This window comes from Gossypium hirsutum, chromosome D12 (assembly GCF_007990345.1).
Source record: "Gossypium hirsutum isolate 1008001.06 chromosome D12, Gossypium_hirsutum_v2.1, whole genome shotgun sequence".
Classification (NCBI taxonomy): Eukaryota; Viridiplantae; Streptophyta; class Magnoliopsida; order Malvales; family Malvaceae; genus Gossypium; species Gossypium hirsutum.
Window position 1 is genome coordinate 8,381,355 of NC_053448.1, and position 22,431 is coordinate 8,403,785.

Below are 22,431 nucleotides of genomic sequence, written 5' to 3' on the forward strand. Positions count from 1 at the left end.
CTTATGGTTCTACTCATTCCACTCTCTACTCTCCAACATTCAACAATGGTAACTTTACGAAATTTTAATAATTTCATGAGCTATGGAATGGGTTATAATAATCTATTATCATAAACTAGGATTTTACCAAAAATTAAATGAAACAGCTTACCAATGCTAAGTATAGCTCACGGCAATAGGAGAAAAACCATGAAATTTTCTTCTTTTCTTTCTTTGTTGCCGTGAAGAAGAAGATGGAATGGTCCACTAAGTTCTTTCATCTTTTGCCTTATAATGTCTGTCATTCATTAATTAATTAAACATGAAAAATATAGTGGGAATGAATGGCAATCATCAATACAAGAAACTAGCAATGTTTTAGCTATGGTTTAATAGCATTTAAGGACTTTGGTTAATGACCCATTTAATCCATCAATTCTAGTCTCCTTGCAATATAGTCCTTATACCTTACTTATTATTGACCAAGCTTCCAAAATATTCCTTGTACTTTACTTAATAATTTATCTAATTTATTCACTTAATAATTTTAATCTCTAATTCCATAATTGTCGCATAAACTCCTCGATAAAATTTTCAGACTAGCCGATCGACTTAAGAAATTTGGTTTTGAAACAATACTTTTTGACACCATCGAAAATTAAATCGTTACACTACTTTTGTTAAATGATATCAAAGTTGATGTCATTGCAGTCATTAGCATGGTTCTAAACCATTCATCTTCTGATTTTGCTTCTTGAACCTTTGGTTGATGATTGCAGGCTTTTATGGGGATCATTCCGAAGTAATCATCTGTATGTGTGGATGCTTTAACTCGAAAAGAAAGCAACCTGTATGTGCTTACTAGCTTTTATCTAGATAATTCTACTAGAGATTATGTTTCTAATTCCACTATGCCAAACTTTATGTCTTTCCTTGTTAAAGCCGATAGAGCTAAAATTTTCTATGTTTCGTACTGTTATTTGATCTATGACGTGCTCTTTATGACCAGAAAAGAAACCCACTAATGGGGTTGTCGACTCGATTGGTAAAGGTTTTAGGGCTGAGATTTGCCTAGTTAATTGGTATTGCAACCCGTCTCGTGCTCTCTCATGCTTGCTAGAGAGATGTTCTTGTAACTCAATCTAAAGAAAATGTTATTTTATACTTTAAACTTTTTTAATTAATCTGATATTGACAATTACAAAATTGAACTCCATTGTTGGCTCATTGATCAGGGCCGTTTACCCCACAACCCACATCGTAGGTTGGAGTTGAAGGGATTATCTTTTTTATGCAGTGTGCGTAGACAATAATTTGAGATGTGTTGTAAAAAAAAAAACAATTAGAAAATTAAAAGAAAAGAGAAAAAGTTGGAAAGTTGATGAGTGGCAGCGTTAGTGCAGGGCACATGAGGGAATGGGAATATTAGGAAAGTTTGGAAATTAGGGGGTTAAGAAGGTATGAACAAAATAGAAGGTGTGGAACATAAGATGACAAAAAGACAAAACATACATGAGTTCACGGGTTTGGTTTGTTCATCATCTAAAAGGGTAAAAAGTAGAAACATAAAAAAATAATAATAAAAGTTGAGAAAAAGTTCACGGGTTCCCATTTGCATTGATTTCATCTTCCCCACCCAGCCCAACAACTGCCTCACTTCATCGATTCAACCTCCAAATCCTCCATTTTGGAAAGCTTCATCATCATGTCTCGTGGTTGTAGTTATTGGATCCAGAGGCTGTTAATGGCGGCCTGGTTGTTGAGTTGGAAGAAGTGGCTATCCGCCATAGATATTGGGGCGGCGGCGGCAGCACCAAATGTCAAACCGCAAGGCAACATCTCCAAAGTAGAAGACGCTCAAAACTACCATATTTACTATGGTCAGACTTTCAAAGTCATTAAGAATGGCATTGATGGCAAGAGTTATCTTCTCATCCAGGTACCTCCATCATCTCTTCTTTTTCCTTTATTTCTGATATCCATTTCTGAAATTTTAATATATAGAGTGATACAAGGATGGCTGGAAGGACAAAATATTGCACACCAAGGATTAAGTCATTTGTCATCCCACTCTCTAACTTTTCAGTCGATACCACCACCAGTTTTCCAGGTATTGCCGCCATTAAATATTTACAGCCTATTCTTTTTGTTGCAGTAGTAATCTTATTATTAGTTCATACTCTACAAACGTGATTAAAAAATTATGATGTGTTATATTTATATAGTTTTTTTTAAATGTTAATTAATTAAGGTGATTGAATTTGAGCTCGACTGTTATCGATATTATTGTCAATATAAAAAAATATTGATTTGATAATTATTTATCCTCATATTTAAAGATACGATACAAATTATATATAACTTTAGGTATTATATATAAAAAAATCTTAACAACATTAGATGATTTATTAATCTTCATTTTGAAATTAAAAAACCTCCATCACCATTTATCAAATAATTACTCGAGAGAGTTCTCTTCTGTTTAAAATTGGAAATTGGGTTAAAGTGTAAATTTCACATTATAATTAAATATTGAATTTTGTCACTATATATTATTTTAAAGGTTAGTATATCATTTATTACCTATATTTGGCTTAAATATTCAATTTGGTACCTAAGTCTTTTTGTCTCAATTTGATATTTGAGTTTGGTTTTAATATTTGATTTGGTACCCAAACCGAACAACATCATGTGGCCTAATAAATATTTGACATGTATGTTTTCATAAAAAAACATAAGTACTTAATTAGGACAAAGGAAAAACTCATGTACTAATTGATCCCTGAAGTCCATTTAGGTACTTGTATGAGATAAAGAAAACTCAAGTATCAATTTGAAAAAAAATTCAAGTACCAAACTAACATTGAAGTCAAAATTAGGTGCCAAATTAAGATAAAAAAATTAAGTATCAAATCGAACACTAAAACCAAACTCAAATACCAAATAGTATATTAACCCTTATTCTGATTAATATTTATCATTATATTTTAAAAAACTAAATAAATTTATCACTCAACTTTTATATATTTTAATTTTACAACTAAATTTTGAATCTTATTAAAATTTTCTACTAACTTTAATTTTGTAAATTAAATTTTAACACTAAATATTAATTTTGGTGGAAAAGAAAAAATAATTCTAAAAACAATTTAACTTCATAAATTAAGTTAGAATTTTTAATGAAAATTATGATAGTTAGAAAGGTAAATGAGTAATTATATTAATGGTATTGTTGTACTATTTATTGTCATCAATTAGTTTTATTATGTATCATTATTAATTTTATCCCCAATATTTATAGCTAACAAATTTTTCTCATGTGCCTTACCTTATGTTCTCGGCTTCCAGTTTCCTTTTTTGAGGTAAGAACCTAAACCAATATAATTTGCTATATGTGTATCCATGGTTATATATATACTTTTTATACATAATTCAATTTTTTTAAAAATATTTATTTAGTATAACGATCATTATTAAAATTATTGAAATAAGTATATCATTTAATTACATTTAATTGTAATAAATAATTGAATTAGGCTAATTTTGACGAGATCCTTCTTCCTCAAGGGACAGGCTCCCTAGATTTGATCATGAGTTTGATTATCTATTTAAGCTCAAAGGTTCGTTTGAAAAATGAGAGGATTTGGGTAAAAATATAAGTCTGAAAAATAGGTTTAGACAAAAAATAAGGTTTGTTTTCTAAACGAACAGAGCCTTAAGTAGGATTTTTTAACACGAGTTCGGCCCGAATCAGCCTAAACTTTCTTTTCTGCTGTTGTTGTGCTGTCATTTTGTTATTATATTGCTACTATTTTGTTGTTATTGTTTGATATTGTATAACTTTTGTTTTATTGTTCATTTTGCTACTATTTTAGATGCTTTTGTTTACTAAGTTACAACTATCTTAGTGTTATATAAGTATAAAGTTTTTTTAATGTATTTTCAATTTGTTTAATGCTTTTAGTATATTTGATGAATTATATTTTTTAAATTTGTTTTTGTATAAAAATAATATAAAAAATGGTTGAGTAGAGCTCGAATTTTGCATTTTTTAATCTGAGTCGAATTTAGTATTTGGATAGAATTTTAAACTTATTTTTTGGGCCGAATTGAGTTCGGACTTAGAAAATGGACCTAAAATTTTACATTGATCTAATCTAAATTCAGCCTCACCCAACCCATGACCAAGTCTATTTTTCCCCACCCTAAACAAATGAATACAACATTGACGCAATTGTTATAAAACAACAGTTATATGTAGGGCAAACGTTATTAACAGGGTTTGAATTTTGGTTGCTAAGTGTGAATAAAAGATCTGCTGTTCTAAATTTTTATGTATGAGTCCTATAGAAAACACAATTTATATATGTATGGTAAATTGTATTGTCTCTTTTTGTGGTATATTTTATATTAATTTTACGGTATATGTTTGGAGTTCGTAGCTACTTTTTAAAAAAAATATTGTCTAAAATTTAAACTTATGTTTTTCTTAAAAATACAATGTATATTTCCATTACACTTAACAAGTATCGAGTCAATTGTGTAACTTTAAAAATATATATTATCCACTTTTATAATTTATTTATTGGATTTATTTTATAAATTTTGTAATTAAATAAATATATATAGTGGTTGAAAGTGAATATTGAAAATTGTAATGAGAAATAAGGAGAAGAAAATAATTAAAGTTAGGAATGCAGCTATTGGGCGTAGTGGGAAGCATGAAAGGGATGACATCAAACACGGTGGCCTCAGAATGTGTACTAAAAATGGTTGAAGGAGGAGAAATAAGTTTGATCAACGCAAGTGAGCCTCAACAGCTCGCACCATTTGCAGCACATTTTGTTTCTAACCTTGATCAATTTCAAGCTTGCAATTTCGCTAACTTTGCCGCTACTGGAGAGGACTCTCCTTTACAGGTTCTTTTTTAAATATCAATAATTTTATATACAAGTTGATATATTCATGTTGAGTATTTTTCTTTATCTTCTTTAGATGACAAGGTTGTATATTTATATGATATGGTTACTGTTCATTAATGTGATATTTTAGGTAGGTTTTATACATGCTAACACGTACTCTACTCTAAACTTAACACGTGTTTATATGATGGGGATTCCTCTATGTAACGTGTGAACCCATATTGCACGGTCCCATGTGCGATCTCACGTGTGATCTTATGGGAGGGTGTAAGTTCCCCTCTTGCAAACACTTAGTGTCATGCAAGCTCGATATGCAAACTCAATGTGTAAACTCGATATGCGAGCTCAGTGTGTGAACCATGTAGAATCTGACCCGGACTCATTCGGGTTATGGATCGGTAATAGTATCATAACAATTCTCAATAAATCACAAAACATCACTCGTTAATAATATTTTATTTTAAAAATTATTTATTAATTTATTGATGATGTATTTTAATACGAATTATTATTTGGGTATAAATTTTATTTATACTATTATTTAAAAACTCAATTATAAATTTATTTTAAGGGTTTTTTTTATCTTTTTACATGCATTTTAGAAAAGTAATTGTATGTAATAAAAACTTTTAAAACAAATTCATTTTTAACAAAAACTACTCCACATTATTTTTTTATAAATTTATTATTATATATATATTTATTTACTTATAATGGATGTGACACAGAGAGCAGAATGGATCAAGTTCTTGGGGGCTTTTGCAAATTTGGAGAAGAGAGCAAATCAAGTCTACAAAGCGGTTAGTATTTAAATTAATGTTCAATTCTCTTATATGTATTCTTTTTGATACAATATTTAAAACTATTCATACTCCTTCCTGAACTTATAAATAAAAAGATAATGTGCTTCAGCGCACTCGAACTCACGCCCTCCTACATTGACAATAATATTCATGCCAATTGAGCTAAAATTTAATAAAAAAAAATAAGTAAAGTTAATAAGATGTTCATTCACATGTAACGTTTATTTTATTTGCAAATTGTTATAGAATTTTTTTTAGTATATGAAGATAAAAAAATTAATGCAATTTTTTTTACAGAAAATTTTAATGCAAAGTTTATGCAAGGTAGTGAAAATCTAAAGTTTTAAGGTAAGGTAATATATAAGTTTTATTTGTTTAATAAATACAAAGTGTTTTAATGAAATTAAACTTATTATTTATTTAATATATAAAAATATTAATAAAAGGATTATTATTTTTCACTATGAATATTGACGTGTCTTTTTTATATTATATTTTAATATTTTATAGGTTTTAACATTACTTGTGAACTGATTATACGAAAATGTGTGTAAAGATAACAGTAATTAAGTCATAATAATGAATGATATTATTTTAATTTGACCCTTGCTATTTTAATTATTTTCAGGTAAAGGACAACTATTTATGCTTAATTAAAGTTCCAGAGGCCAAGGAAAAAGCATTCAAACCAATAGTGGCATGGATGGAATACCAGAATGTAGGTTGCTGAAACAGTGGCCACACATTCATATGCTTGGTTTCATCCCTAAATCCAAGTATACGTAGGGTGAGTAAAATTCGATTTGATTCGAGAAAAATTTAAATTTCGAGTTAATCGAATTAAGTTATTCAGATTATTCGAGTTGAGTTAAATTTTACGACTCGAATAATTCGAATAACAAATTGGTGTAAATATCCCTTTGGTCCCTATTAATTTTGAAAATGAGCAAATTAGTCTCTCACTCAACAAAAATTACGAAAAAAATTCAAAATAATTTTTGAAGTTCCAAAATTTATATTTTTAACAATTATAAAATTTAAAAAGAATTTAAAGAATATATAAAGAAAGTTAAAATTTTTCTAAAATAATAATTTTGAGACCTAAATAAGTTAATTAATGATTCAAATTTATCATACTAATTTTTTTTGAAGTTTTGAAAAAGTTCACATATATATGGTTTTAAATTTATTTGCTCTAACATGAAATTAATTATGATGTAACAATATTTTAATTTGACATGTTAAAATTTTTAATTTAAGTCAATTAAAAAAAAATTCAAATCAAGTTAAGATGATAAAATAATACTCGTCAAATCGATTAATTCGAAATTTTTTCACTCGATAAGATCGAAGACTCACCCCTACACACAAGTATGTTTTTTTTTAATCAAAAGTTGAATCTGGAAGTAACTGAGTTATTGCAAAATGAATGCAGGGCATATGGTCTTTCACAAAGGAATTATACAAGTTAAAGGTATTAAATAAATTGAAAATAATTTTGTTAGTTTGTAATATTTAAATTTAATTTAAGATGAAAACAGTATGTAGAAGATGCAGGAGGAGAAAATGTGGACGCCTCCATTAACAAGATTACATACAATATCTCCAACCCTGATGATATTGAAGATTTGCATGCTATCCTATGTGTAAGTTTTGTTTTTATTTATAAATGTTTTTTTTTAATTATTAACAACTTTATTAATATTTATTTCAGACAGTGGATGTTGTAATAGATGAAACATACAGTTGGGATGCAATTGGATACAATACCACTACATTCCTCCAAAACATAAACATTGAAGATCATTCATGTTTTGGATTTCTTACTAACCAAAGCATCTGGAGATACGACAAGAGAATCCATAATTTAACTACTCTTGGTAATGATTTTTTATTTACCTTTTCTTTTCTTTTTATTTATTTATGTCTTTATATAACAATAATTATTTCACTCTTTTTTTACATAAAAAATGATTAAAGATTGGTTTGATGGTGCTGTCTCTCAACCCCAACTGGTATTAGCTGATCTTATTGAGATTTTGTTCCCTACTGGAAACTACAGCACCGCTCACTTCAGAAATCTTGCCAAGGTACAATCTTTATTTATTTATTCATGTATTTCCATATATGAGCCTAATACATATATTTAATGTTTAGGGAGAAGGTGTTGTAAGCATTGAGCCCAACATGTGCCAAAGGGATATGTCTACACCATTGGATCCCACAATTCTACCTTGCCCATGATTTCTTTGTTTTATAATCAATTTTGGTCTCTCTTTTTAATGGTTCTACTAATATATTTGATCTGTTGGGTCCTCAATACGAAAGGCTTAGATTTAAATAAATTAGTGTTTGAATTATGACCAGGAAAACAAACATGAGTTTACCTATAAATTTCATCACTGTTTGGTATTTTCTTGACACTAATTTTTGGTTGCGCAGTTACTTTAAGTTTACGGTAGACTTCTTTTCCAGACACTTATTAAGAGAATAATTAGATATCATCCAAATTTACAACAGTTTTTTTGTAATCATTATAAATACCTTGATAATGATAACTCGTTGATTGTAATTACAAAAAAACGTTGCTTCTCTTTATGGTATCGGATTTGAGATATACCGTTTAAACATCATTCTTTTCGATTCTTACCATGACTATCCAATCACCGTCGTCGTCGTCATATTCTTTTTCCATGCTCTTCTCATTAGAGCACAATCAAGCTTACTTCCTCAAATTATCTTCTCTGGAAAACACAATTTATTTATTTTTCCTTTGTGAGAAAGAATTGATTCATCACATTGATGGCTCCAACTCTCCTAAATATCTTGATAATACTCCAAACCCAGAAAAACAACTTGGTATATTAAGGATCAAACTATGTTAAGTTCGATCCTTAGCTCTGTTTCTGAAATTGTTCTCTCTCAAGTTGTTGGTGTCACCATTTCCTATGTTACTTGGCCTTGGTGGAAGACTTCCGTGCTTCAGGATAAAAAACTCAAGTTCTCACTATAAAAAATGTTCTTTATGCTTTGTCATGAGACTATGACTCTATAGTCACCTACATGGATCATGCCAAACTTGTTGTACTTGATGCTTCCAGCTCCGAGGATGATCTAATTGATCATATCTTGCATGATCTTGGCTCAGATTACAAACCCTTTACAAGCAATATTGAAGCAAGGTTAACTTGTAACACCCCTCACCCGAAATGAATCGATACATCACGAGCAAGGAATGTCACATTCAAACACTAAGGCTACTTAACTCGAGCATCACTTTCAAAATTTTGCTTTAACATAAATAGACTCTTTTGAAGTTATTCAAGTCATTTCTAGGCTTTCTTTAAAGTTTGATTACAAACGGGGACCATTCAAGGATTATTCGGATCAAAACAGGGTAAACAGGGTCAATGTCGCGACACTAGGAAATGGGTGTCGTGACACTTATTGATGTCACGACACTGAGCTTTTAATGTCGTGACACTGAAGGCAAATTACTCTAATTACATGTCCAATGTTGCAAACTGAGGACAAATTACCCAAAACATTTCTGAAACATTTAAAACCAAGTCTAAACTATCATTAATCATTTTATAACACTTTAAAACATTTTTAGGACTCAAAATATGTCAAGTTATCATTCAAAACCTTCCTATAACACATGAGTATATCCATCTAAGGAAGATTATCGCAAGGTACAAAATGATACCAAGCACGCATGACATATTTTTGGAACCACTTAGTTACTTTACAACAAAAATTCATATGGTTCTAATCCTATGTGCATGCCACTCTATTGCCAAAATCTAAGTTCCATACACTTCAATCCTTGCTTGATGATGAGATAAGGATGAGAATAGTCACTTCAAAAGCTGTCTTCGAAACCATCTTTACCTACGCATTCAAAAAACTCGTTAAGCTTTGTACTTAGAATTCTAACTTACCTTTTTATTCAATGTAATATATTAGTAATTAAGTACTTAAATAATAAATATGATAAACATGGCCACTAAAAACTACTTAAAGATAAAGATTGATATCAGCAACAAGGTTGAATAGCATCATTTCACTTACCACATTTTATTCATACATTTTCATTCATTAATCACCCACTTTGCCCATTGTAGACTTCAGTGAACAAGAAGGATATATGAAATATAATCACGAAGTATATGAGCATGTAAGTGCTAGAATATCACGAACGCTAATAGTGTTAGAACACAAGCACCAAAATGCTAAATTCACGAGCGCGCTAAGAAATTCCTAATGGCATGCCATCTATATCCATAAGTTCAAAATTTGTCTACATGGGCTTTAACATTATTATAAATCCAATATTAATCACAAGCACAATCAAGTTTCATAATTTCATTATCACACATAACTTTTCAACATTTTACAATCTAGTCCTTTTTACACACATATCTTCACATAAAAAATAATCATATTCGTTTACTACTTCCTTGAATTATTCACATATTTATTAAGCTACTGTAACAACCCGATTTTCAACGGTGTCGAAAACAACAGTTTTGGAACCCCATTTTTTGTAAATTGGGTCCGTAAATATTAAATTAAAATATTTACAAAATTGGTATAATAGTTTATTAAAGTTTTGTCCTTTAAATTTTTTCTATTAATTGTTTAATTAAGGTACAAGGACTAAATTATAAAAATTTTTCATTATAGGCTTTTAATTGGCCAAAGGTCTAGGGGTTTAAATTGTAATTAGCCAAAGGTTTAAAATGGTAATTAAACCATTTTGTAACATATTTTAGTGCTTGATGAATCCATTAAATTTTCTTAAGGTTAATTAGTTAAGCTTAAGTTAATTAAACTTAATTAATTAATCCCTAATTATTTTATATAAGCTAAAACTAAATATGAAAGAGCCATTTCATTCCTTCATCTTCTCCATCCGTGAGAAAAGAAAGAAACCCTAAGAAAATTCAAGCTTTCAGTCAACAATTGGTGCATGTAATTAAGTATTTTTCTTGTAATTTTTATGTTTTTGAGGTCATGAGAGCTTGATTTAGCTAGCCCATGTACCAATTTGTAAAATTGTTAAAGTTTTTGAAAATTTTCATTGATGATTGCTTGAATAAATTGGTGTTCAATTGTTAGATTCTAAGCTTAGATGTGAAAAAGGACTAGATTGTAAAGTGTAATCGTTAGTTTTTGTCAAAAGGAAAAAAGTGTAAAAATTGAATATTTGATGTGAAATTTCAGTAATTATTGATAGTAGAGATTCCTAAAAGGATAAATTTGAGACCGGTTTTGAAATCAAAACTCAAATTTGAAAGTTATAGCTAATTCAGCTTTAGGGACTAAATTGAATAAAATGTAAAATTTTAGGGTCACTTGAAAATTAAAATTGGATTGATTCATGCATATAATAGGATGTTATAAAATGTTTGGAATTGACAAATTGAACCAAATTATTGTATAGATTGAGAATTGAACCAAACCGAATATAATTAGGGAAAAGTTAAAATTGTTGATTAGTTCTTAAAGACTTGTTCGTTTGTTGTGGTAGGTTCATATGGAACCTACTGCTTTGTTTCATTTTATAATTTATTTGTAATTATTTTTCTTATTAGTTTATATAAATGTGAAATTGGTGATTTTGGCATAAACTAAACTAATGGTCTGTTTGTTTGCCAGTAAAATGTTTTCCGTAAAATGATTTCTGGAAAATGATTTACTTTTCTGGAAAATGATTTACGAAAAATATTTTCTGGTGTTTGGATGAATCTGTGTAAAATATTTTCTACTGTTTGGCAGATTTCCTAAAAATATTTTCCGGAAAAGTTGTTTTTACATATATTAATATATATTAATGAATTTTTATATTTTAAATTATTTTTACATATATTGCAATGATTTATTTATAATTAAATAAATCAAATTAAATGAGGGTATTTGATTTCCTCAGAGATGAGAATTCTCGAAATGAGGTATTCCAATGCAGCTTCATATTCCATGATTGATATTGAAAGACACAAATTTAACTCAATTTGTTTATGTTTCTTGTTTGGCTTGCATAGTTTTTATCTGACTTGTCTTATTTTAGGCATTCGAATATGGAAACCTTATATTATAGTTAACATCATAATTTTTCTTTGTCTTTTAATTTGGTATTCGAATTTAGAACCATTAAATAAAATTACATGTTGGTTTCTTCTGGATACAGTGGTATATTCTTTCTAACGGTGGAGTTGTCCAAGAAATGGCTCACATTGCTAATGGCAGGGATACAGGCAATTGTGTTTCACTACTTCGAGTCAATGTAGGTCCATTTCTTTGATTAATTTGTCCAAATTCACTTTGAATAATATATGAATCTTGAAAACATATCAAATGATCACATGCAGAGTGCAAATTCAAGCCAAACCAACATGCTGATATTACAATATAGTTGCACTGATCCAACAGCTTCATTTGTAATCTATGCTATTGTCGACATTGTTGCAATGAATGTGGTTCTAAATGGTAGCGACCCTGACTATGCCGCCCTTCTTCCATCGGGTTTCGCTATTCTTCCGGATGGGAGTAGTGGGAGCACTGGAAGCGGCATGGCTGATGCGGGTGGCAGCTCAGGTGGATCACTTCTAACTGTTGCGTTTCAGATTTTGGTGGACTCAATTCCTACTGCAAAACTATCTCTTGGATCGGTTGCAACAGTTAACAATTTGATTGCATGTACGGTTGAAAGGATAAAAGTTTCTCTATCATGCGAGAATGCATGAACTGGCACAGCCTTCATGGTTTAGGTACCAAGGTATGTTAGCATAGTTCTTTACCTTGCAGTTTTCTATACATGCATATGTAAATAGATTTGGAGATATGAATTACATAATTAAGGACCTTCCTTTGTAGTCGAACATGCTAGATATCAAATGAACATTCATCACCCCTTTTCTCTAGCATCAAATACTAACAGGTCATTAAGTGCTAACAAATACTAACAAATACTAACAGATCAGTAAGTGCTAACCAGAGAAAGGCACATATGCCAATTCATACATTAATCATACATTGCTCACTTGACTAACATTAATCATTTTTTTCATGTAATTTAGCCAATCAGTCCACATGTCAATTCCATATGCTATAAACCATACCAAAATTACCAAAATTCATGAAATAGGCACATATGTATTTACCTACCATCAACCAAATATAACAGTTCATCACTGCCATTTCGCAAATAATACGTAAACAAATTACAGTAAAAATGTAAATCAATAATAAACCATACCCAAATACATCCAACAACCATGCTTAATTCACTTGAACCGAATTATAACAACCACAAATGCATATTATACCAAATCATATATCAAGCACACCACAAACATATAACAACCACAAATGCCATGCCATTAGCAGACCAGAATCAAGAAATAAGGCATTCCAAAGACGCTCAACACCAAGCTCTTATGAAAATATCAACCAAGGCCACTAACAGGAGTAAGAATGCTGAGGTAGAGGCTAGGACAGCAAGAACTGTATAGCTGGAGGTCAAGCATAAAAAGAAATTAGAACCGTGTCAGTACCATATTTGAGCTTTTTCTGTCCCAACTCTGGCATGCCCCGTACATTTCCTTTTACCCTCAATAGATAATGCAATGCATCACATTTAAAGATTAAAAAAAAAAGAAACATAAGAGAAGCCTACAACCGTATGCCTACATAAAATGCATGTGCCTCAATGAAAGTTGGCTTTTGAAAGCTCAGTATTGCCATTGGCGCCTAAATATGGTGCTTGACTACACTAAAATAACTGTCCAAATAAGATCAATCCAACAAGCAAGAAATTGATTTATCACAACTCAAATTAAAGCACCTCGCTCTTTAACAAAGAGCGTTTTATTTAATTCAGGAGTTAGACAAACAAGGCTTGTGTAAAACTTCTTATTGTGAGAAGCCTAAGCATGACCAAATGCAACAAAAAGGGTAACTGATACCCATAGACTTCGCCAAACTTGTCGAGAAATTCAGAACATTTCTACCCTTTAAGAACATTTTGAGGCTATTAATTTCTAGTCTCAAAAACCAATTCTTTAGTCAATTGAATATGGTTAGCATACGAGAAAATGAACAAACAAAATGGATCAAAATCAGTGAAAACAAGCAACACATTTAATTCCAGGAAGAATAAATATTTTTTTCCTTGAGAAATGAAACAAAGCCAGAAAATGAACAAACAAACAAATCAATATCAGTTAAAGCAAGTGGAACAAAAACATAATTCAACAAAGATCTTATCTTGGTTTCGTTTTCCCTTCAAAGTCTTCGATAAAATATCTGACCCCATATAGAGAAAATACTAAACAAAAAATGGATCGGTGGCAAAAAATGGATCTGACCCCATACAGAGAAACTACTAAACAAAAACGGATCAAACCGCAAATGAAGAAATCCAAAATAGATCCGTTACGTTGGGGGAAAAAAATATACGTACCTACTGCTCTGATAAAGGCTTGCACTGCAGCAGCTGCGATATCTGTTCGTCCAGGTTCCAATACTAGTTCTAGCCCACAGAAAACCACGGCGATAATCGACAGAAAGGAATGAAGGAGGAGAGTAGGGGATTACTGGAAAATCAATAATCTTAGGGAAGTTTTCTAACAGAAATGAAGGAATGAAGAAAGAAAGACTGGAAAATCGATAGAGAGCAGAGCCAGTAAAATGTCTTACGAAAATTGAAAGGGTAAGACATTTTCCCTAAATATGTAAGGCATTTTCCCATGTTTTGGAGTTCATTTTCCAAATGGAAAATGTTTTTCGCCAAATAAACACTGGAAAAGTTGGAAAACAATTTTCGGAAAATCAATTCTCACAATCAAACAGACCCTAAATTGCAAAGTTCAAAAAATATGGTATTTATGAATAGGTACAAGGTACCAAAATGGATATGGAATGTTTATAAGATTGGAATGACATGTATACACTATTGCGGGGATTGAAATGATATAATTACAGTAATAATGCTCATATGAACTTAGTAAAATGTTAGGGTACATATGGCATGCCATTAGGGTCAAATACGGAAACGATAAGGGGTTTACATGGTTATATGAGATCCAGCATTAGTTGCAGATTCTCAATTTATATGTATTGTTGGTTTATCCTAGACTAGTAACCTCAATACGATGTCACCTTGTGTAAGCAACTCTGATCACTATCAGCTTGTGTGAGCACTATAGTCTCATGTATCCGAGTTCGATCTACTAAGGTTCTTTCGGGTGAAAACAGTAACCTAATGAAAATGAAATTGTTGAAATGATTTGAACATGAATTTAATTACATATACTTTCAAATGGAATATGAATTGGATGGTACATGATACTAAATGGAATTTTCATATATATGATTTGTATTATAAGTTCTTGATATGTAAATGAACTAACCTATTGGTTGTATTTGTGGATATGCATATGATAGTATAAGGATGCAAAGGGATGGCATATAGAATGCTAATATATTTAAATGTTTAATTTGTTGTAATGTTAAGGTAAGTTAAGTAAATTTCATATGGACTTACTAAGCATTCAATATGCTTACTCTGTTGTCTCCATTTTCCTTGTAAATTACCAACTTACGGAACATTTCAAGCGGATCAATGAGCAGCTCACACTATCTCGTTATTGATTCAGTAGTTTTTCGATCATTAAATATTTTGGTTTTGTAGCATGTATATAGGTTTTGGAACATATTTAAATGTATTAAGGATTTGATGAGTTAAAGGTTGTTTTGGTGCATGATATTGAAAAGTGTGATTTGGAAATGGTTGATGTTTAGTTGAGATGGATTATTTTGCTGAATATGTTTCAAATATGTATGGTGTTGAATGGCTAAGTGATTAGATGAATAGGTTGAAATTGAACAAGTTGAATTAATATGTTTTGATGCCAAATTGAAGTTATTTTGGATTGGTTGAATTGAAATGGTTTAATGCAATGTTTTGGTATGTGTTCGGGATGTTTTTGTGCAGGTAATGTTAAGTATATATACACAAGTTGTTAACTTGTGTGGTGACATTGAAATAGGTATCAAATGGCTTAAATTTTACCAAAAATAGAGTTCACGTCCCGACGAACAATCTTCTTCATTGCAACGTCGGCAGACAGTGAGTCACGTTGCGACGTCGAGCGACCTTAGGTCACAACAAGAAAGATTGTTTGGCGATGTCACTATGTGGAGGAAGTGACGTCACGACATCGACCCTAAAATTTTGAAACTTTATAATTTGGTCCTATTTCATGCTCAAGTCAACAAAAGAGCTTTTGCAAGCTCAATTAATGTAACACCCATAACTTGTTTCCGTCGCTGAAATAAGGTTACAAAGTATTACCTTAATGTACGGAACTTTTCAGAAAAAATACCTACCAATCATTTAATTAAATCAACAAAATTTATATACAATTCAAAGTGGAATAATCATACATTTACGGATCTTAAATCGAGCTTTCGAGGCCTTAAAATAGTTTAGAAACAATCAGGGGCCAATTCAAGACAAAACAGAAAATTTGGGACAAAAGTGAATTTTTTCCAAACACGGGTCACACGGCCGTGTGTCCAGGCCGTGTGACAGAGCACAGACCGCGTGGCTACACCATACACCCATGTTTAACCTTTCACACGCCCGTGTGTCCAAGCCGCGTGACAGAGCACAGACCGTGTGCCTCCAGACATGGTCATGTGGCTACACCACATGCCCGTGTTCAACCTCTCACACGCCCATGTGTATGGACCATGTAACTCTCTGATTTGGATCAGATGGTCGTGTGTCAGCCCGTGTACTATTCTAAATATCCTCACACAGCTATGTCGCAGGCCGTGTGTCAGCCCGTGAGAGAACTGCACCTATACTATTTTTTTAAACACACTCTGGGTACACACTTGTATGGGTTACCCGTATGCTTCACACGTCCGTGTGGCAGCCCGTGTCTCAGGCCATGTGAACCCAAAAATGTCCTACTTCAAGCTCAAATTTCACCCAATTGCATAGGTACCTAAACCACTTACAAAACATGTAATCACAAGGCTTCAAATACATATAAGAACATTTAAAATATGATAATTCAATCCTTTAAGACCTAACCAATGGGTCCATAATGACACCCCATCACAATTACCCAACATTTTCACTACTTTAGTTTCATCACACAAGTCTCAACATATTCAAATTTAACTTACCTTCAATTCACTTATATCATACCTAATTCAAGCCACAATTACCATTTTCATGATTGTTCACTTATACTTTAACATGGATTAGAACATACATACCCAACATCAAAATGCACCATCAAACACAATACATGTACTTATGAAACATTGCAGAGCATAACTGAATTTTCCCTATTACATGCCATATAAGCTAAGATAGATTCAAGGGTTACCAATAATTCCCCGGACAGTGTGATTTCTTCGTGCTAATCTGATCTTCTGATCCACAAAATGTGTCTACAATTAAACAAGACAAAAACACAAGTTAGTTTTTTTAAAGCTTAGTAAGTTCATCGATTGAACGGTAAAACTTACTATATTATGCATAATAATTCAATTAATAAAATTTATAAACAATGTTTTCGATAATAAAGTCCTGAACAGAGTTCCTAGTGATAAGGTTCTTAATAGAGTTCCTATGAACGAGGTTATTATCAAAATTTCTTTCAACCACAACTCACAACAGGTGAGAATGCTCAGTACAATAATACAAATTAGTTTCCACATTTCAATAAATTTTCAGAGATCAATAAAACATACCTAATGAATGATAAGGGGATACGAGTACACGATTAACCATTTAGCACACCAGATACTCGTATGAGCTAATCCATCCAACACACTAAATACTCGTATAACCTAATCCATCTAGCACACCAAATGCTCGTATGAGATAATTGATCCAGAATGCCAAAAAACACTATAATATATATCGTTAGTCCAAAACAAATGCAGGACCTAGACATATCCAGTGAACAGTGAATCTACTGTAATCATCTCTACTATCCCCATCAACCCCGTACCGCGCGCAACATAACCTATTGGCATGCCAATCGTATTCTATCCTACGTTCATCAATTCAAAGTATTCCAACACAAATCAATATACGAACAATTCACTATCTCATAGTCCATATACGGACATTAGTTCACCAACCAAACATTCATCGGTTCAGAATATCTCATTAGTGCTCAATGCTATAACAATCCATTACTTCATTACTCATATACATAACATCATTATAATGCTCAATCCAAAACAATTTAATTCCTTCAATGTAAATTTAAATGCATTAGAATTAAACCGAACAAACTTACAAGACTGATTTGCAATAACGATCTAGAATAGCTCAATCAGTGATCGACATTGTGTCAATTCATTATTTTCATTTTCAATTACACACATCAATATAATTCAAACATTATACAATTAAAGCATATAATGCATTTAAAAATGTACTAAATTTAAACAGAACGAACTTACCAGGCTAAATTGCAGCAACGACAAAGTCTAAGGGCTATCTGGTAATTTTCTCTTTTCTTCGATTTTCCACTCGTTCAGGATTTAAAATAATAATTTCATTTAATTCACTAATTTTAACAGAAATATTAATTCATTTTATGCAATTAATTCCTTTTTCACATTTTTATAAAATATTCCCCAACATTTTACTTTTATGCAATTTAGTCTCTAAGCCCAAAACATGCAATTTAACCATTTTTATTTAAAATTCATTTAATCTGAATTATTCACTATATCTCTACAGCCCATACATGTTGTTGTTTCACATCAAGTCCTTGCACTTTTATCACTTTAACGATTTAGTCCTTAAACATTAAAATTACCAAAAATTACTTTACAAAATAGTCCTATCTAGCAACCAAGCTCAATAATCTTTCATAGAACTTCAACAATACACTAAAATCATTAATTTAATAATTCAAAACATTTGACAGTTTTACAAATTAGACTCCGGGTTAGCTAGGTTAAGTTAATACGAACTCAAAAACATAAAATTACTAAAATCGAGTGAGATTTCACTTACCTATCATGAAATCAAAGCTTGGCCGAAGGTCTCCCAACCCTAACCATGTCTATTCGGGTTTCCTAGAAAGAAATTTGAAGATGATAGGTTTTAATTCTTTTATTTTATGTTTTTATTTAACTTATAATTTGATATTTACAAATTCACCCTTAGCCATAACTAAATAATTAATTTAATCTTGTCCAAATGTGTCCACTATAACTCTATATGTTTTATTTACCACTTAAGGAGGGTTTAATTGTACTATTCGTCCTTCAATTAAATTAAATTCCAGCTAAATAAACTTAATTACAATTTAATCCTAAACTAATTAGGACTAAATGAGCAAATAGCCCAAAAGTTAGTGGATTTAATCATGTCACCACTGCTTGGATTTTTTACCATGGTTTAATTACCATCTTGGTCCATTTACTAATTTTAATCTAGAGTAATTAACTTTTTCCTCTTTTACAATTTAGTCCTTTTTCCTAAATTTAGAAATCAATCGTCAAAATTACCAAACCAAACTTCAATTCACCTATAATATGACTCAGTAAAGATTTAAAAATATTTACGACCCTAAATTACAGAAACAAGGTCCTAATACCTCGTTTTCAATAACTATTTGACTTTTGAACCGAACCACTTATACTAACTTTTAATTCAACTAGTTCAATTCATCAAATCAAAATTCAATATCAAAATTATTATTAACTCGTATAATTTAAATACTAATTATACGAACTTGCTCGTCAGATTTGTGGTCCCGAAACCACTGTTTCTGACCCCACTAGAAAATGGGTTGTTACAAGTCTCCCCCTTTAGGAAATTTCATCCTCAAAATTTTTACCTAGCAGTACCTGTTTATTCTGAAATTTACCTCATGAACTAAAATCGTCACTGGCTCATCCGAATATGAATGATAATGATCCCATAACCATTTCAAATAACCATTTCAAATAAATCGTCACTGGTTCTTTCGAGCTTCCCATTAATAGCTCTTCGGAGTATCCTAATTAGTTGTGATCCTGCATGTGTTGTGGACACTCCACAGCTCTTATGAGCATCCCGATATATGGCTCTTTCATGAGCTTCGCAATTAATGGCTCCCCGGAGCTTCCCAATATTGGTTCGCTTGAACTTCCCGATTATAGCCTTTATGAGCTTCCTGTTACATGGCTCACATGAGATTCCCGTTATATGGCTCGAGAGAGAGAGGTTCCTGTTTACATGCTCGTATGAGCATTCCCGAATATAAATTAATGGATTACAGATATGTACACTTTGTGTGCACTACCCGTGTATCCATCGATATTTTAAATTATTCAACAAGCAAAGTTCTGACATGAGATATTATGAAATTGAGACGAATTGTTACGAATATATATTTGTAATACAAGGCTATGATGTATACATATTTCATGGACACTTGATGTGAAAAGTATATGTATATGGAAATTGAATATTAATTAGCTCATACATGTTTCTTGATATTCATGTGAATTACACGACTAACATGTTTGGTGAGGATATGTGTTTAGGCAATTGGCCAAATCAGTTTGAGCATGTTTATTTGCTTACCTTAAATTTGAATTAATGGGTAAATTCAATTCAATGTTATACGAACTTATTAAGCTTTAAAGCTTACTCTGTTTTATTTCCTCTGTTTTATAATAATTTGAAAGCTCGTTGGGTTGGAAGCTTCGTAGAGATACTCACACTATCCATTGACTCATTTCGGTATATATATAGAAACTTTATTTTCGTTATAATGGCATGTATAAGTTAAATTTGGCCAATGATGGCATGTAAATGTATGGTTGGAACTAGCCATTGGTATGACGTGTAATTGATATGTGTTTTGGTATGATTAAATGATAGTTAACTAATAGGCATGGTTTGATTTGGTATAGTTAGTACAAATAATTTTATATATTATTGATCAATTTAGTAAGATTGGATACTTGGATATATGAAGTAATATGATATGTTTAAGAGATGTATTCAGTTTGTTTTGGTTGCTTGATTATGGCTTATAAATGTGTTATTTGATGTGTTTAAGTTGAAGCTAAAAAGGGTGAGAAATGTGGTTTGAAAATGGACTGTTTCTGTCCACACGGGCGTGTGTCTCAGCCGTGTGTGACACACGGCCTAGCACATGGGCGTGTGTTTTGGCCGTGTGTCCCCTGCATCATTTAAATTGCAAAACAGAATACTCAGAATTTTTCAAACAGCCTAGCACACGGGCGTGTGGCTTGGCCGTGTGACCTCTACACCTATTTAATGCAAGTCAGTATACTCACACGACCTAGCACACGGGCATGTGGCTTGGCCGTGTAACCCAAGTCAGTGAGCTTCCAAATTTGGACATGGGCTGGGACACGGCTGTGTGCTCCTATTTCGAATGCCCACATGGCCTGAGACACGGGTGTGTCACTTGGCCGTGTGAGCCACACGGCGTGACCACACAGGCGTGTGTCCCCTACATTTTGGAAAAATTTTGATATTTTGCGAAAAATTCTCTGAGTATCCGGTTTAGTCCTGACTTATTTCTAATGTGTAATATGGGCCTCGAGAGCTCACGTAAAGGATAATATGATTGATTTTTATGGATTTCCAAAATGAATACTGAATGATATGAAAGGTCTGTTACTTGTTCTGTAAATTTTGGTAATGCTCTGTAACCTTGTTCCAGTGACAAATTCAGGTTATGAGTGTTACATCCAGAACCCGTATTACCACTCTGATTACCCATATGCCTACAGATGAAATCTTGTACTGAAATTAAGCTTAGTGTTTAGAGCTTCGAAAATTTTACTCAAAATCTTGAAGTAAATCTCGAATCAGTATTAGAAAAAAACCATTTTGAAGGATGTAGATTGAGAAAGTGAGTCTATTTCAGATGTGGTTCTATTAATTATTTCCTAAAAGATTGCTCGAACAAATTTGAAACTGTTTCAGATCAAGTTACAAAACCAGGAACTGACGGTAATGTTGGAGCCAGTCGAGGGGGAACCAGAGATATGACAATGAGGTCGGAAGCTCGTGCACCTGCCAAAGCTTACGCTATACAGGCTAAATATGAGGCTATTGCTCCTGATGTCATTGTTGGTATATTCTCTCTTTTTGATGTTACTATACATGCTTTGATTGATCCTGGATCAATGCATTCTTACATATGCACAACATTAGTAACTGAAAGAAATATGCCAGTAGAATTGACAGAATTTGATGTTACAGTAACAAACCCATTAGGTATGTGTGTCATTGTCAATAAAATATGTAAAGATTGTCCACAGAAAATCTGGGACCATGAGTTTCTAGCTAATTTGATGTTGTTGTCATTTAACGAATTTGATATTTTTCTTAGTATGGACTGGTTAACTCAGCGAGATGTTGTAGTCAACTGTAGACAGAAAAGAATATTGCTAAGATGTCAGTATAGTGAATTGATAAATGTTGAGGCAAACAGATCTAATTTTTCTACTAATATTATAACAGCAATATCTGCTCAAGAGCTTATTAGAAAATATTAGGAAGCATATCTAGCCTACATTTTAAATACTAGAGTATCAGGACCAAATATAGAACAAGTTCCGACTATTAAAGAATTCACTAATCTGTTTCCTATAGAATTGCCAGATTTACCGCCTGAGAAAGAATTTGAATTTGTTATTGAAGTAGC

At 31.7% G+C, this 22,431-nt stretch overlaps 2 protein-coding genes across 4 annotated transcripts; both read left to right on the forward strand.

The window, feature by feature from the left end:
• The first annotated feature begins 1,444 nt into the window (after positions 1–1,444).
• Positions 1,445–8,131, forward strand: LOC107945253 (uncharacterized). Of its 3 annotated transcripts, none has more exons than XM_016879189.2 (11): positions 1,445–1,918; positions 1,984–2,089; positions 3,328–3,341; positions 4,680–4,898; positions 5,630–5,701; positions 6,333–6,422; positions 7,140–7,178; positions 7,246–7,350; positions 7,419–7,584; positions 7,685–7,794; positions 7,862–8,131. In XM_016879189.2, exons 1-11 carry the CDS (start codon positions 1,685–1,687, stop codon positions 7,946–7,948), a joined length of 1,242 nt encoding a protein of 413 aa, XP_016734678.1. In that variant the 5' UTR covers positions 1,445–1,684; the 3' UTR covers positions 7,949–8,131. The 3 variants fall into 3 exon arrangements, with proteins under 3 accessions (XP_016734678.1, XP_016734679.1, XP_016734680.1); XM_016879190.2 differs by having other exon boundaries at positions 1,470–1,918; positions 1,995–2,089; XM_016879191.2 differs by lacking the exon at positions 3,328–3,341 and having other exon boundaries at positions 1,474–1,918.
• A 3,774-nt stretch (positions 8,132–11,905) lies between these two features.
• LOC107945252 (homeobox-leucine zipper protein HDG2) lies at positions 11,906–12,481 on the forward strand. The gene is made up of 2 exons (XM_016879187.1): positions 11,906–11,993; positions 12,079–12,481. Exons 1-2 carry the CDS (start codon positions 11,934–11,936, stop codon positions 12,451–12,453), a joined length of 435 nt encoding a protein of 144 aa, XP_016734676.1. The 5' UTR covers positions 11,906–11,933; the 3' UTR covers positions 12,454–12,481.
• The last annotated feature ends 9,950 nt before the right edge of the window (positions 12,482–22,431 follow it).